Source organism: Eucalyptus grandis, chromosome 7, assembly GCF_016545825.1.
Source record: "Eucalyptus grandis isolate ANBG69807.140 chromosome 7, ASM1654582v1, whole genome shotgun sequence".
In the NCBI taxonomy this organism is placed as follows: Eukaryota; Viridiplantae; Streptophyta; class Magnoliopsida; order Myrtales; family Myrtaceae; genus Eucalyptus; species Eucalyptus grandis.
The window spans coordinates 18,483,903-18,497,997 of record NC_052618.1 but is presented as its reverse complement, the minus strand read 5'-3'; the positions used below and the strand labels follow the sequence as shown (position 1 = coordinate 18,497,997).

General features: G+C 37.7%; 3 protein-coding genes across 3 annotated transcripts; all 3 read left to right on the top strand.

The window, feature by feature from the left end:
* Positions 1-6,356: 6,356 nt before the first annotated feature.
* LOC120295929 lies at positions 6,357-8,652 on the top strand. The gene is made up of 3 exons (XM_039317547.1): positions 6,357-7,022; positions 7,577-7,724; positions 8,552-8,652. The coding sequence occupies exons 1-3, from the start codon at positions 6,357-6,359 to the stop codon at positions 8,650-8,652; spliced, it is 915 nt and encodes a 304-aa protein (XP_039173481.1).
* A 1,297-nt stretch (positions 8,653-9,949) lies between these two features.
* LOC104445904 lies at positions 9,950-11,198 on the top strand. The gene is made up of 2 exons (XM_039317546.1): positions 9,950-10,539; positions 10,607-11,198. The coding sequence occupies exons 1-2, from the start codon at positions 9,950-9,952 to the stop codon at positions 11,196-11,198; spliced, it is 1,182 nt and encodes a 393-aa protein (XP_039173480.1).
* A 1,129-nt stretch (positions 11,199-12,327) lies between these two features.
* LOC120295928 lies at positions 12,328-12,959 on the top strand. The gene is made up of 2 exons (XM_039317545.1): positions 12,328-12,522; positions 12,678-12,959. Exons 1-2 carry the CDS (start codon positions 12,328-12,330, stop codon positions 12,957-12,959), a joined length of 477 nt encoding a protein of 158 aa, XP_039173479.1.
* Positions 12,960-14,095: the final 1,136 nt, after the last annotated feature.

Sequence of the window (14,095 nt, the reverse complement as noted above, 5' to 3'; positions counted from 1 at the left end):
TGTGTAGAAGTCCAACTAATAGAATGGAATCCATGTAAATTTAGTTTGGGATAGGATCTGAGTTATTTTCAACTTACATGCTGCAAGTATACCTATACTAATAGGGTTTTACAGAGCAACATTGAAGGGAATTTTGGCATTAGAATAATTCCACAATAATGTCATTTCATAATCTTGTAAAATGAATTCCCTAAACTTAGTTATCTAACTTTGTTATTATCTATAAAAGAGAATATCTAGGCAACTTAGGTAAAATTCAATACAAAAAATGAGCAAGGGGATTGGGTTTTCAAATAGTAGCAATGATGCTAACCTAATTGATGCACATCATTTTCATATTGTGTATTTCAATAATCACTTAGTCATTGCATAGGTCCTATTAATATAAAAGTGCACAATTTAATGCGTGTTCATATATTTGTAAGCACTTTGGGCTTAACAAACATAAATATTCAACTTGTGCTAATATCTTGTAGCTGTAGGCTTTAGTGAGCAACATTTAGGAAAAACCACATGAAATCCCCGATGAAGATTTTAAACGGTACACATTTGCTTCCAAAATTTGATTATATAAATTATGGCGTATGGAGCATAGCTATATGATGTTATCATCCAATGGTCCTTTCAAATAGTCGACTGGGGATGCTATATGCATAATGAAATAAAAAATTTAGCCTTTCCTACGATTCTTTTATATGCTTGGGATATATCTGAAAGCCAACCAGATGTTTAGCTCTTTTCATGAAGAACCGTATTATTAGTAATTATTGTCTTAATCTCTGTTAAGATCATTGCGTCTTTTTCCTCATTTTTCTTTATTTATTTTGGAAATTTTCAACCCATTTTGGTGCATGGACGCATGGACGGCCAACGCGTATCATCTTGATTTTCTTCTTTTTTGCCCCCCACCCCCCTCCCTTCTCTCTCTTTCTCCATCCGAAAGTCGTTCAATGAGAGGGCCGAGAACCAGATCTGCTTTTCCCCACCGTCCATCCGCCACCACCATGACCGGCCACAACTCATTCTCTCTCTATCCATCAACCGACAAGCTCGACGCTAGCACGAGCCTTGGTCACGTCTTCCTGAGGTTGATCCTTCGGTGACGTGAAGAGAGAAAGAACAATAATTTGGTAAAAAGCAAAAAAATAAAGAGAAAATAATGAGCCACGTGTCTAACTATTGGTGCGATCCGTAGATGATAGGTGTCAGGATTGTAGCATATGATCCGCATCCAGGTAGTTAGAATTAAGAATAGAAGGTACTAAGCCGAACTACCAATTCCTACCATTTGTGAGAAGACACAAAGTATAGGATAATTATTAAAGACAACCTCTTCATGTCATGTCATTAGATAAAAATACAGTAATTTATTGGATCTTATTGGATAAATTGTAATACTTCACCCATAAATTGATTGGGTTTGGATAAGTCCAAGCAGGCTAAGGTGGCTGGCGCAGGCGTCAAAAGAAGTTACTTGCAGTAACTTAACTTTTAGGACAGTAATTTTCTCTTGTGAAGTAGTAAATTACTTTTTGAAATTGTTTAGTTTCCTTTGGCAGGTAGTAAATTAGACATACCTTCTGTAATTAAGGTCTTATAGCATAGTAATTTCCTTCTTGTGATTGCAGTCTCTCCTTGTTGATCACTTATTGCAACGAGATATTCTCCTTTGTTAGCAAATTGCCAATATCTTTTGTAATCATGGTCATTCTATAGTTTCTTTATTTATTTTTCTTGGTAGTAATCTTCATTGTGAGATAGTACAATACTTTCTAGCAATCATCCGATTAAATGAGTAATGTATCGTCAAAGTAGTAACACAACCCAAGAGGGAGCACTTTAACTTATGGGAAGTAATTGACCTTGAATGTACTTCCTTTTGCTTTATGGATCACTAATTTTCGTAGTCAGTAGCAAATTGAATGAATGCTATTTCTTTATGACCGCAGTTTCCCTTATTGTTAATAAATTGTAAACAAAATCTAATAGTAATACCATCCACGAATATACTACAAATAAAAAAATAAAGTTCATTAGTTGTTTTCGGGGTCGTGAAATACCTTTTCGGATTGTCAATTAGCTTTTGTTTATCATAGATATTTGTAAATGCAAAAATTATTCTAATAAATTTTCCTCCGCAACCATTAGTAATAACCTGTTATAGCACGTAATTTTCTCGCCTGCTCTTTGTAAATGGAAATGCTATTGCTAATGGGTCTGTCCGTCAGGTTTCAATCCCATCTTTGGAGTCCTTGACAATGGCTAGACTTCCCAATCTGGAAGATATATGGGCTGATGAATCCCCATTGGGGCTGAGTAATCTCCAATTTTTTAAGGTGTCTTCGTGCAAATCTCTCTCAAAGATTATCGATTCTAGGTCACTGGTAAAACTACATAAGTTACACACTTTAACGGTAGAAACTTGCGTTTCGGTGCAAGAAATTTTTTACCTTGACAGAATAGGCACCAACGCAAATATTGAGACTCTCTCTGAGCTAAACACCATCTATGTAAGGGATTTACCAAGCTTGAGGCGCATATGGAACAAGAATCCTTGTGGAAATTTGAAGAAATTACTTGTGGATGGCTGTAACAACCTCGGATTTCTATTTTTCCCATCCATGGTTCAATCTCTTGCACAATTGAGAGAACTAATGGTATGTGATTGCAAGAAGATGGAGGCGATCATTATGGAGGAAGAAGGGTTGAGAGTAGAAACATTAGAAACTCTAGTATTCCTTATGTTAACCAAATTATCTGTTGGAAATTTGAAAAGTTTGACGTGCTTCTCTAACAGAAAGTGTAAGATTGAATTTTTTTTTTTTTTTGGGTTTCATCATTGAAGACCTTAGATTAATTCATCCTTGCAATGCAAAAAATGACATTCTTTTTATCTAATGAAAAATTGATGATAGGTACACTAGAAGCTAGGGGTGAGGACCGCGTCAAATCGCGCTCTACTGTTCTCTTCAATCAAGAGGTATGTGATTAATACTATGTCAAAATCTTAAATATTACAAAATCTGATGGAGTAAAATGCTAGGCATCAATTTTATGTGTTATATAGCACTTTAGAAGTTTGCCTGTTGTGCATTTCAAGTTGCTACATGCCACAACAAATAATTGGCAAGTTTCAATTCACACCAATAAGAGTTGGATCAATCACATCAAATTATTAAGAAATTAGAAAAAGGATATATGCATATAAGTAATTATTATGGCAGCCATCTATTTAATTAAAATTAACAAATAAATACTTACACTGGAGACAAAGCATAATTGCCAAAGCCTCCCTTTGGTTAAAATTAATTGCATTCTGCATAATCACCGTACCGTGAAATCTAGATAAGTCAAAGTAGAGTTACTATGCAAATTGTGATTTAAAATTGAAATGAAAAAAATTTAAAGTAGAGTCATTATATATACAAAAGTTGGATAATCAATCTTCAATGAGCTCAATTGTTAACTTTCAAAATTATGGGCTAACTATATAGTAAAATATATTGTAATGTAGTCATTGAACTTTTATTTGATCACCTAAAGTCATAAATTTTCATTTCTTTATTATTTATGCACTTTGACAAAAAATCCAATCTTTTCCAGCGAACTATCAATGTGGCAGACACATGGCTAATTTTCTAAACGTGCTACTGTTTCCACTTCGTCACCGAATCAACACCTTACTGGAAAATCTACATAAATATTTAATACAGAGTATTCTTCATTAATATCCTTAATAATCATCACTTAAACTTTTAATTTGCAAGATGATCGTTCTCCTTTTCTTGTACTTTCTACTCAACTTGCTTCCAACGAGATTTGCTCATTCTCACAGGTGGTTGCCTTGTTTGACGCCATTGGTTTTAATGAGTTTTAGCATTACAAAATGTAACTCTTCCTATTATATATTTCTTTTGATGATTTTTATAATTTTCTCTCAATATTACAATAATGTTATATTTGCTATATAAAATCACACTATGTGATGTAACAATGACAATTAGGAATTTTTAAATATCATCAAATCGCTATGTTTAATATGAGTTAAGAATTTAGCCTTTTTTCTTCAAAAAAGGTAAGTTCAAATGCAATGAGATACAATTTAATTAATTACTTGTATTAAAAACATATTTTGATTTTACATAAATGAAAGATTCCACGCCTGTACAAACGCGTGAGAATGCTACTAATTGCCTAGTAATTGAAGAAAGAGGGATCATGCAAAGGAGTCTCTCAGCCTCTGCTTGGTGGGTGGACATATAGGTTATTGAGAGAAGTATTTTGAGTATTCTGAAGCTTCCACATTAGCATCTTTCTTCCAAATGTAACTAAATATAAGTACTTTCTATCAAAATAAAAATGAAAAATCTACTAGCTAGCAATTTATGTTCATTGGACAAAACTATATTTGTGTTAATTATGCTGCAAATTTATGTATATTATGTTCACATCAATTCGTGTCATTTTTGAATTTGTTAGATAATCATTTACAAATATGTTAATATGTATCACAAATTGTCAGCCCTTTCATTTCTTATATTATATATATAATTCTAATAGTTCTCGTGGAAATATACAATTACGTCAACGTTTGTGAATTTAAGGCGACCCTAGGGGGTTGAATGCGGGTATTGTGTTAGGGTGGTCGACACGTCAACGTTTCTGAATTTAAGGCGATCCGGGGAGGTTTCGTTCCGTTGCTCCACGAGCCTATGTGCCCGCACTCGTCTAGGTCGAATCCTGGGAATATCCGAGTAACTCACGAGCCACAGACGCAATCTCAGCCGTTGTGTCGCGCCGGCCCTAGCAAGCTTCGATGGCGCTAATCGACTAGTCAATGCTAGATGGCTCGAAACGTTGGTTTGAAACTTAGGTTGATGATGGTGGTAGAGCTTTGTGTGAGTTCTAGATGATGATCTATCAAATTTGATCAATCTACAAACTTTGATTCGTGCAAAGCATCCCTCATTTGAGGTAAAGCTTTCGCCCGTATCATCGAGTTGATCGAGCTGTCAATAATGAAACCAAGCGATCCATTGACAACCCAGAAACCATAATAACAATTTTCAATTTCATCAAATGTTCGTTAAGTTTCGCAATGCCACTATTTTAGTCAGCTTATCTAACTTCTTGAGTGGATGGTGGAAAGACGTTTCAATATAAAATGAAATAGAGAAGTCTACTGGTGGATCCACTTTGACTTAATTAAATGGGCCCTTCAATAGGATTGATATGATGACTTTATTAGATATTTTTAATCTTCTTTAATGAGATATTTAGGACTGTTTTCGACAATTGGACTTAATTATTTGTATGAACTGCAATATTGAGTTCTTTCAAGTCTAAAATGATATAAGAAATACTCTTTCATTTTGACCCAAGCAATCCCGTGTTTCATTGTTTTGTTTTAGCCTAACTTTTTAATTGCTTTAGAGTGGTATAATATTGAATAGAAGTAATTGATATTGACTTTAACCGGAAGTGATGATGTCCTTGATATGTTTCACTTATATTTTAGAGATATTAAAGATTATAAATTGTAAATTATTCATATCACACATGTTTAATTTTAGCAAATTAGCAAAATCAATAGAAATCTAACAGGCTAACAAAGACAGTCTGGGAATTAATACACTAATTCGGAAGTTAAACTTGTCCAAAATGAAACATGAAACTACTTTTAGTAATATGAAAAAGGAAAGTTGCTAATATGGATAAATCATCCGTGATTACTTTATTGAAGTAGCATAGTTAACGTAGAGAAATTTCGACCAAAAAAAAAAACGTAGAGAAACAACATGACCAACTGCCAAAATTAAGGCCCACCACTATTAAGGAATATCGTCTTTTTTTTGTTTTCAAATATTTCATGTTGCTTTTTGAACTATCCTTAAAAAATATGGGGAAACTAATATATGTCAAGACATAACTAGAAATGCTTTGTTCATCTTATTGTTTTGTGTGGTCCGTCCAATCTTCGGTATGAACTTTGTGAGATGACGTGTTCATATGATAAGACAACCACAATCAATAGACCAAGATTGTTAGGACCACCGCTTCTTCCATGTGTTTCCCTGCATCTCGTAATTTTCTTTACCGCAATTAAGAAACTCATAATTTGATTTCAAGATTAGTGTGAGCAGCTACTTCTGAATTGCACCTTTTGATGGATAATTTGTCACCTTTTTAATATCAATCTCTGCATCGTTTTCTTTGTAGTGCTAACACTCTTCCTCAAGCAAGCTCTTTTACATGTAATGGAACTTTATGAACTTTTAATCTAACAAAATTAGTAATTTCGTGAGGGAATACTGTAGGTTGTATTTCCTAGCTTGGAGACATTACACATCGATGGCATGGATAACATTGAGATAATATGGGACGATGAAATTGCTGCGGAGTCTTTTCACAATTTAAAATCACTTCAGGTGCGAAGATGCAATAAGCTAGCGAACATTGTTCCTTCTTGCATTCTTGGACGGCTCAAGAGCCTGGAAAGTTTGGACATACTAGCATGTGGCTCGCTCAAAGTTGTTTTCAAACTTCAGCCATTGAATCCTCTAGATAGACATCCCATTACTCGTTTGCCGATAAAAAAGCTGGAGTTATATGGATTACCAGAGCTCAAGTGTGTATGGGAGAAGGAACTCCACAGTCAAGTCAAATTCCAGTGTCTCCGTTTTGTTACCGTTTACGGATGCAAGAACCTCGCCTTTCTATTTCCAACCTCAATAGCGCTATATTTAACCCAACTTGAGGAGTTGGAGATCAATGCATGTGGTATCGTGGAACTCATTGAGAAGGAAGAAGGACTAGTTCCTAGGTTTGTGTTCCCAAAGTTAACCTCCCTCAAGCTTGAGCATCTAATAGAATTGAAGTGCATCTACACCGGAAAACATGCTTCATATTGGCCAGCATTGAAGACCCTAAAGGTGTGTGGCTGTGACAAAGTGGAGATACTTGCATCGCACCTTGAGAATGAGATGCCACTTCTTAAACAGCCTCTTTTCATAGTAGAAAAGGTACGGCCCAAGATTATTATTATTTTTTGCTTTGATGGTGAAAATTTGAAATGATGATTAAGGTCACAACCTAGCATCTCATACACGTAGCTCTGTATACAAAGATATGAACTGTATGGCTCTCCATAAATCCATAGAAATATTAAATATGTTCTTCAAGTATTGATTGAACATTCTTGTCAATGTCCGATGAATCAAATGCATGCTTGTCAGTCCCCCTTAAAAAATGTAGGAGCTAATTTTGATGGTTTAGCTCTCCCTTGAGTAAACATGTGACATGTGGTGTGATCTTACAATAGCAGAAGTGTATTATGATATTACTTAAGTTTTTTTGGTAAAGTGTATTATGATATTACTTAAGTTCATATATGAATACAAGTCAAATGTAAAAGATCAGCGATAATATTTATTTGCTGAGGGCACATTTTCTTCCTCTGAATCACATGAGACTCGGTATCTTAAAATGCACTTATTATGCGTGGAATGCAACGCTTATACCAGGATACAAACATTCTCTTTTACTAAGCTAGATTTTGATTTGGTTATTTTCCCAGGGTGCATTCTCAAATCTACAAGAGTTAAAATTGGAATCATCCAAATGGATGGAGATATGGAATGGGAGTTTTCTTAATGGAGAATTCTTCTGCAAGCTTAGAGTTCTTGAGCTTTGTCGTATCTCAAAGGAATCTGCAATGTCCGCAAGTTGTTTTTTTCAAAATTTGACCAACTTAGAAGAGCTAATTGTATGCGAATTATATCTAGAAGAGTTTAGCATCAATGTCAAAGCCGTAGGAGGCCAAAGTCATGAGCTAAAAGTAGTATTACCAATTTCAAGACATAATCAACATCTAAAGACTCTAGATGTGTCACATTGTGATGTATCAAATATGTTCACACCAACAATAGCAAGAAATTTGGTTGAACTTACAAAATTGAGGATAAGTAATTGTCACATGTTGACAGAAGTCATCACAAAGGAGGGAGGTAAAGAGGGGCATGTAGTGGCCTTCAAAAAATTGAAGTATATGGAGCTTGATGAATTGATAGGGTTGAGGTGTTTCAGCTCAGGTGAACACACTTTGATGTTTCCTCTCTTGGAAGATGTCACTGTTAGTAGATGTCCTAACATGAAGTTCTTCTCTAAGGGACCAATAGAGGCACCAAAGTTGGAGAGAGTACAAGTATCAAAAGTGGAGTGGTTTTGGAAGGAAAACCTCAATACCACCATCCAAAGTATGTTTAAACAAAAGGTATGCATCACTTATCAAATTCTATGTAATTGGATGGTTTTGATCAACAATAGAGTAATTTCTTTTTGCTAACTAGAAGTTTACATTTAATGATGAGACTCTAACAGGGTATAATTGTTGGAGTAAAGTTTATGCGAATGTTTGAGTTCTCAAAGCTGATTGAAAAATGGCACAACAAACTTATTCCCATCAATTCATATTGGCACTTAAAATATATGGTGGTTTATACATGTCCATCGTTTGTTAACGTTATTCCATCCAAATTTATGCTTGTTTTAGGCAAAATGAAAGCATTGCAAGTGTGCGATTGCGGGTCACTAGAAGAAATATCCAATCTTGAAGGAATGGAGGCTATGAATAACACTCAAGTGCTGCCTTAGTTAGATTTTTTGGACTTGGTCAATTTACCAAAGTTGAGGCGACTATGGAACAAAAATCTTCAAGAAGAGCTACGCTTCAATTCTCTAACATACCGGGCCTTCATAATTGTAGCAACTTAAGACATGCTTTTGCTCCATCAATGGATCATTGCCTTGCCAATCTTGAACGAATGGTAATAAAGGAGTGTGGTTAGATGGAAGGAGTAATCACAGAGGAAGAAGGATAGGGAAGTGCCATGGAGAAGATTACATTCATGAATTTTAGTGAGATGGAGTTGGAATGCTTGCCCCATTTTACTAGTTTCCTCTTGGGAAGAATTATATGTTGTATTGTCCTGGATTACAAAAGTTGATCCTTACCCATTGCTCCAACATGAGAAGTTTCACTTAGCAATATTTGATGGAGATTGATCATGATGCCCCTTCACTTTTCAATCCATAGATAAGTTGTTATTATTATTATTATTATTATTATTATTATTATTATTATTATTATTATTATTATTATTATTATTATTATTATTATTATTATTATTATTATTATTATTTTATTATTATTAATTATTATTGTTTTTGTTATTACAATGCTTTTATTTTTTTTATTTATTATTTTATTTTATAGAGGAAATGTTATGTTTTTGTTATTACAATGCTTTTATTTTTTTGTTTTAGATTATCATCTTGTCAAATCAAAATACGAATATCTCAAGTTCTTGATTTGTGAATCAAACGTCGAAGCAAATGAAATCGTGAGATTCAAAAATAAACAAAAATTAGTCTTCTTGATAAAGATGCATAGCAGGTAGGAAACGATAACAAGTTTTCACTTACCTTTGGTACAAAAAGTGTAACACTAAGTTAAAGCTCCATAACCAAGCGGAAGAAGCCCGAAGCACTGTAGCTCGTGTTCTAAGGGCTGATTATGGCCATCCGTTGGGCGAGATTTTGGAGGAAAGGCTTGCCTTTCACCCCTCAAATCTTCACCAATTTCTGGCATGAATCGTTTTCGTAGCTAGGGTTCAGTGCGGAATCGGCTTCATCTCTCGTTCCGGAAGTGAGCGAACCGATCCAGCCTTCCATTTGGAGGTAAGACTCACATCCCTCCTCCTAGGACTTCTCTTGAAGCTATTGGCCCATTTTGACGTAGATTTTCGGGTGCGTTTTCTGAGTTTGTGCGCGGTATATGGCCTCTATGAGCAAGGACCCTCTTTTAAGCCTCGGGCTCCTAATAGTCGAACGTAAGATATGCATTTGGCCGAGAGGGGAGTTCCCAACACCCTTAATCCATTCCAAAATCATGGGTAAATTGTTGCGCAAAGGATATGAATTAGGCTTTGCCCCGCCTATTTCGATTGGGAGGAAGTCGGTAGTTCGCTTATCTGATAATGCGAAGTATGCTGGTGACCCGAAATGGGATAAGTGTTTGGTTGGATATTATGTGGGCAAGAATGTGCCATTCAGGATCACCGAATTGGCCTTGAAACAGGCCTGGGGCGCGCATCTTGCGGAAGTCTTGGCAAATGATGATGGATTCTATTTCTTCATCATTCCGGATGATGAATTCAGGAGAAAAATTCTGGATGGAGGCCACTTGACAGTGGCTAGAGTCCCCCTTGTGCTGAAACAATGGCACCGAAATATGGAACTCAAGAAAGAACTCCAATCTTCTGTTTCAGTTTGGATTCGCCTTAAGAACATCCCGTTTGCGTATTGGTCGGCTTCGGGAATCAGTGAAATTGCAAGTGCAGTAGGGAGGCCCCTGTATGTAGATCCCTTAACTGAGAAAATGAAGCGCCTATCCTTCGCCAGGGTATGCGTTGAGATCTCTGCAAAATTGGAGAAATGCGAGCAGGTAGAAGTATTGGTGGATGACGAATCTTTCTCGGTGTCTGTTTCTCTATGAATGGAGACCTAATTCGTGTGCCAAATGTTGTGCGTTTGGACATAACGCTAGCAAAGGAGGAGCCCAAGCAACCTTTGTGAGTACTGCTACTGTGATACCTGCTGCTGCAAAACCTACTGTTGTTAAGTATATTGCTGTTAATACAGATCCGACTTTATCATCGACTGTTGCTGCTGATCCTGTTCAGCTTATATCATCTGCCTCTGAGGATGGCTGGAAACAGGTTACGAATAGGAAGAAAAAACAAAATGCAGGGCAGATGGAGGCTATAACAACACCCCCAAGTTCGGATTTGAAGGCTAAAGCTATAGAGGGCCAGTCAAATCAGAGTGATTCTGATGATCAAAATAGCCCAAGGGTAGCTAATGAAGAAAGCTCAAAGGCTCTTGTAATCTCTAATCCTAATGATGCCTCCACAGCTCTATCTCCTAACGAAGACTTGGAGGATGGTTCTAGTGGAGTCAGTAGTAGTAGTAGTGAAGGTGAGGATACGGTTCGTGCTGATCCAAGCCACCTGGATGACCCGCAATCTAGTCTTGAGGCCCCTCCCAATCAAAAATACGTCCCCAAGGCTGCTGTCTCAAAAACTCCTGTTATTGCTCCGAGCAAAGGGCGGAGCAAAAGAAGGCCTAGTCGTCGATAAGATGCCCTTTCTCCCTGTTTTTTTGGTTATGAATTTTGGTGTTTGGAATATTAGGGGCCCCGGTAACCCCGTTAAGCCGGCCGAAATCAGAAATTTTGTTAAGTCCAATAATCTCCCGTTTGTGTTGGAATTGTTGAGACCAAGATCTCTCGCCGCTTTTGCTCCAGTTTCTTCAGTTTTACTGGCCGGAGTTGGGCCAATAACTATAGTCACTCCCATAAAGGGAGAATTTGGGTGGGGTGGAACCCCCGTGAGGTCGATTTTTTGATCAATGCTTTATCGGCTCAAGCCATTCACGGTATGCTTATCTGGTTGGCTTCTGGAAAAGCTCTGTTTCTTTCGGTTATCTATGCTGAGCATCGCTTTACTTCAAGACGGCCGTTATGGGAAGATCTTATTCAATCTAGTGGTATTCTTTCTTCCGTGCCTTGGGTTATAGCTGGAGATTTCAACGCCATCCGAGACCCTTTGGATAGAATTGGAGGCTCGAATGCTTGGATTCCTACGTTTGATGAATTCCGGGATTGCCTGGTCCAAGCTGGTCTGGACGACTTGCGCTTCACTGGTTATAGGTTCACGTGGGCTACCTCGTCGGCCCCAACGAAAGCAAAGGAAGATAGATAGGGTGTTGGTTAATGGCTGCTTTTGGAACTTGGAATTTTCCTTCTCGGAAGCCTCATTCTTAGCCCCGGGTATATCAGACCACACACTCCTATGGTTATCAAAGTTATGCCAATTCCCAGGGCTTCTAAACCATTTAAATTCTTCAATTTCTGGATGTCTCATCCGGATTTTGATAGAATGGTATCAGAAGTTTGGGACTCTCCATTCCATGGGTCGTCTATGTACATCCTATGTGCAAAGCTTCACCTGCTGAAATGCAAGCTAAAGCAGAATAATAAGGAATTGTTTTCTGACCTCTCAAGGAGGACGGCAGAGGCTAGGCGTGCCCTTCAAGCTACTCAAGGTGCTATGCAGTTAGACCCGTTTAGCTCCACCCTTGCGTCGAGAAAAACAACAGATTCAAGTCTTTATTGACCTTCGCCTCCAAGAAGAATCCTTTTACCGGAAAAAATCTAGAGTGTGATGGTTGAAAGAGGGAGATCTTAATACTAAATTCTTTCACCAAATGGTGAACAAGAGACATCTTCAAAATAGAATTACCTCGGTGACTAGTGGAGATACCACTATATCTGATCTGTCGGAAATCCAGAAGGTGTTTGTTGATCATTTTCAGGATCTTCTTGCTGCTACTCCTAATTTGGGCTGCCCTGCTAAAGAGGAGATCCAAGCGGTTCTTAATCATTCGTTGGATGAGGATCAGGTTCGTTACCTTTCTTCTCCTGTCTCAGACGTTGAAATTCGGGATACTCTGTTTTCTCTTGCAACCGGTAAAGCCCCTGGGCCTGACGGTTTTAATGTGGATTTCTTTAAACATTCTTGGGATATTGTTGGTGCTTCGTTATCATGGCTGTTAAGGATTTCTTTGTGACCGGGAAGCTGTTAAAACAAATTAACACAACCATTATTGCCCTTGTGCCCAAGATTCCCAATGCCTCGACCGTCCATGACTTCAAGCCAATTGCGTGTTGCAATACTATATATAAATGCATCACTAAGCTTATTGCTAACCGCCTGGCTTGTGTCTTGCCCTCCATTATCAGTTTACCTCAAAATGCATTCGTAAAGGGAAGACACATCAGCGACAATATCTTGCTTGCTCAGGAATTATTTAGTGGATTTCAGCATGATCCATATTGAGCTAAGTGTGTCATTAAGGTTGATTTTAAAAAGGCTTATGATACGGTAAGTTGGGAATTCATTGAAGTTTGTTCACAAGCTTTCCGGTTTCCTCAAATTCTTACGGATCGCATTATGACGTGTATCCGATCCCCAAATTTTCTATCTCGCTTAAATGGGGATCTTCATGGATTCTTTGCTAGTGGAAGGGGCATCCGGCAAGGCGACCCGATATCTCCATACATATTAACACTTGTGATGGAAGCATTTACCGGATTATTGGACATCCAAACCAGTCGCCCTGAATTTGGATTCTTCTGGAGATGCAAATCGACTAAGCTCTCCCATTTGTTCTTCGCTGATGATGTCCTCTTATTCTCGGAAGCTACCTTAGCCTCGGTTGGTCTATTAAAATCTGGAATTGATTCTTTCTCTAGCTGGAGTGGATTGGTGCCGAATCTGAACAAGAGTGAAGTATTTCTGTCTGGGGGATCTTCTGGCCTTCGAAATGACATCTTAAATATGCTTGGTTTCCAGGTTGTTGGTTCCTTGCCCTTTCGTTATCTTGGTGTCCCCGTTATTTCGCAAGATTAGGGAAGGCGGACTGCATAACATTGGTCAATGCAATAACGGCTCGAATTCAATCATGGACCCATAGATTCTTGTCATTTGCTGGTAGAGTTCAGCTCGTTAAATCTGTGCTCTATTCCATTCAAGTTTTTTGGGCAAGTGTATTTTTTTCTGCCCTGTGCTGTCCTTGATCGAATTGAGAAGATACTTCGGCAATTCTTATGGAAAGGTCCGAATATGGGTCCGGGTGGGGCCAAAGTAGCCTGGAGCGACGTTTGCCTCCCGAGAGAAGAGGGAGGCCTTGGAATTCGGACCTTGAGAGAAAATAATCTCGCCCTTATGCTCAAGCATATTTGAAAGCTCTTCTCGGACAAAGAATCTCTCTGGTGTAAGTGGATCCACTCCACATTTTTAAACCGGAAGAATTTCTGGATTACTCCTATCCCCACTTATTGTTCTTGGGCTTGGAAAAGACTCCTTCGCCTTCGGTATGTTTACCAGCAGCATTTCAGATGGAGGATAGGGAATGGAAAAGCCGTGTCATTCTCGTTCGATCCTTGGCACCCTAATGGCCCTCTAAATATTCT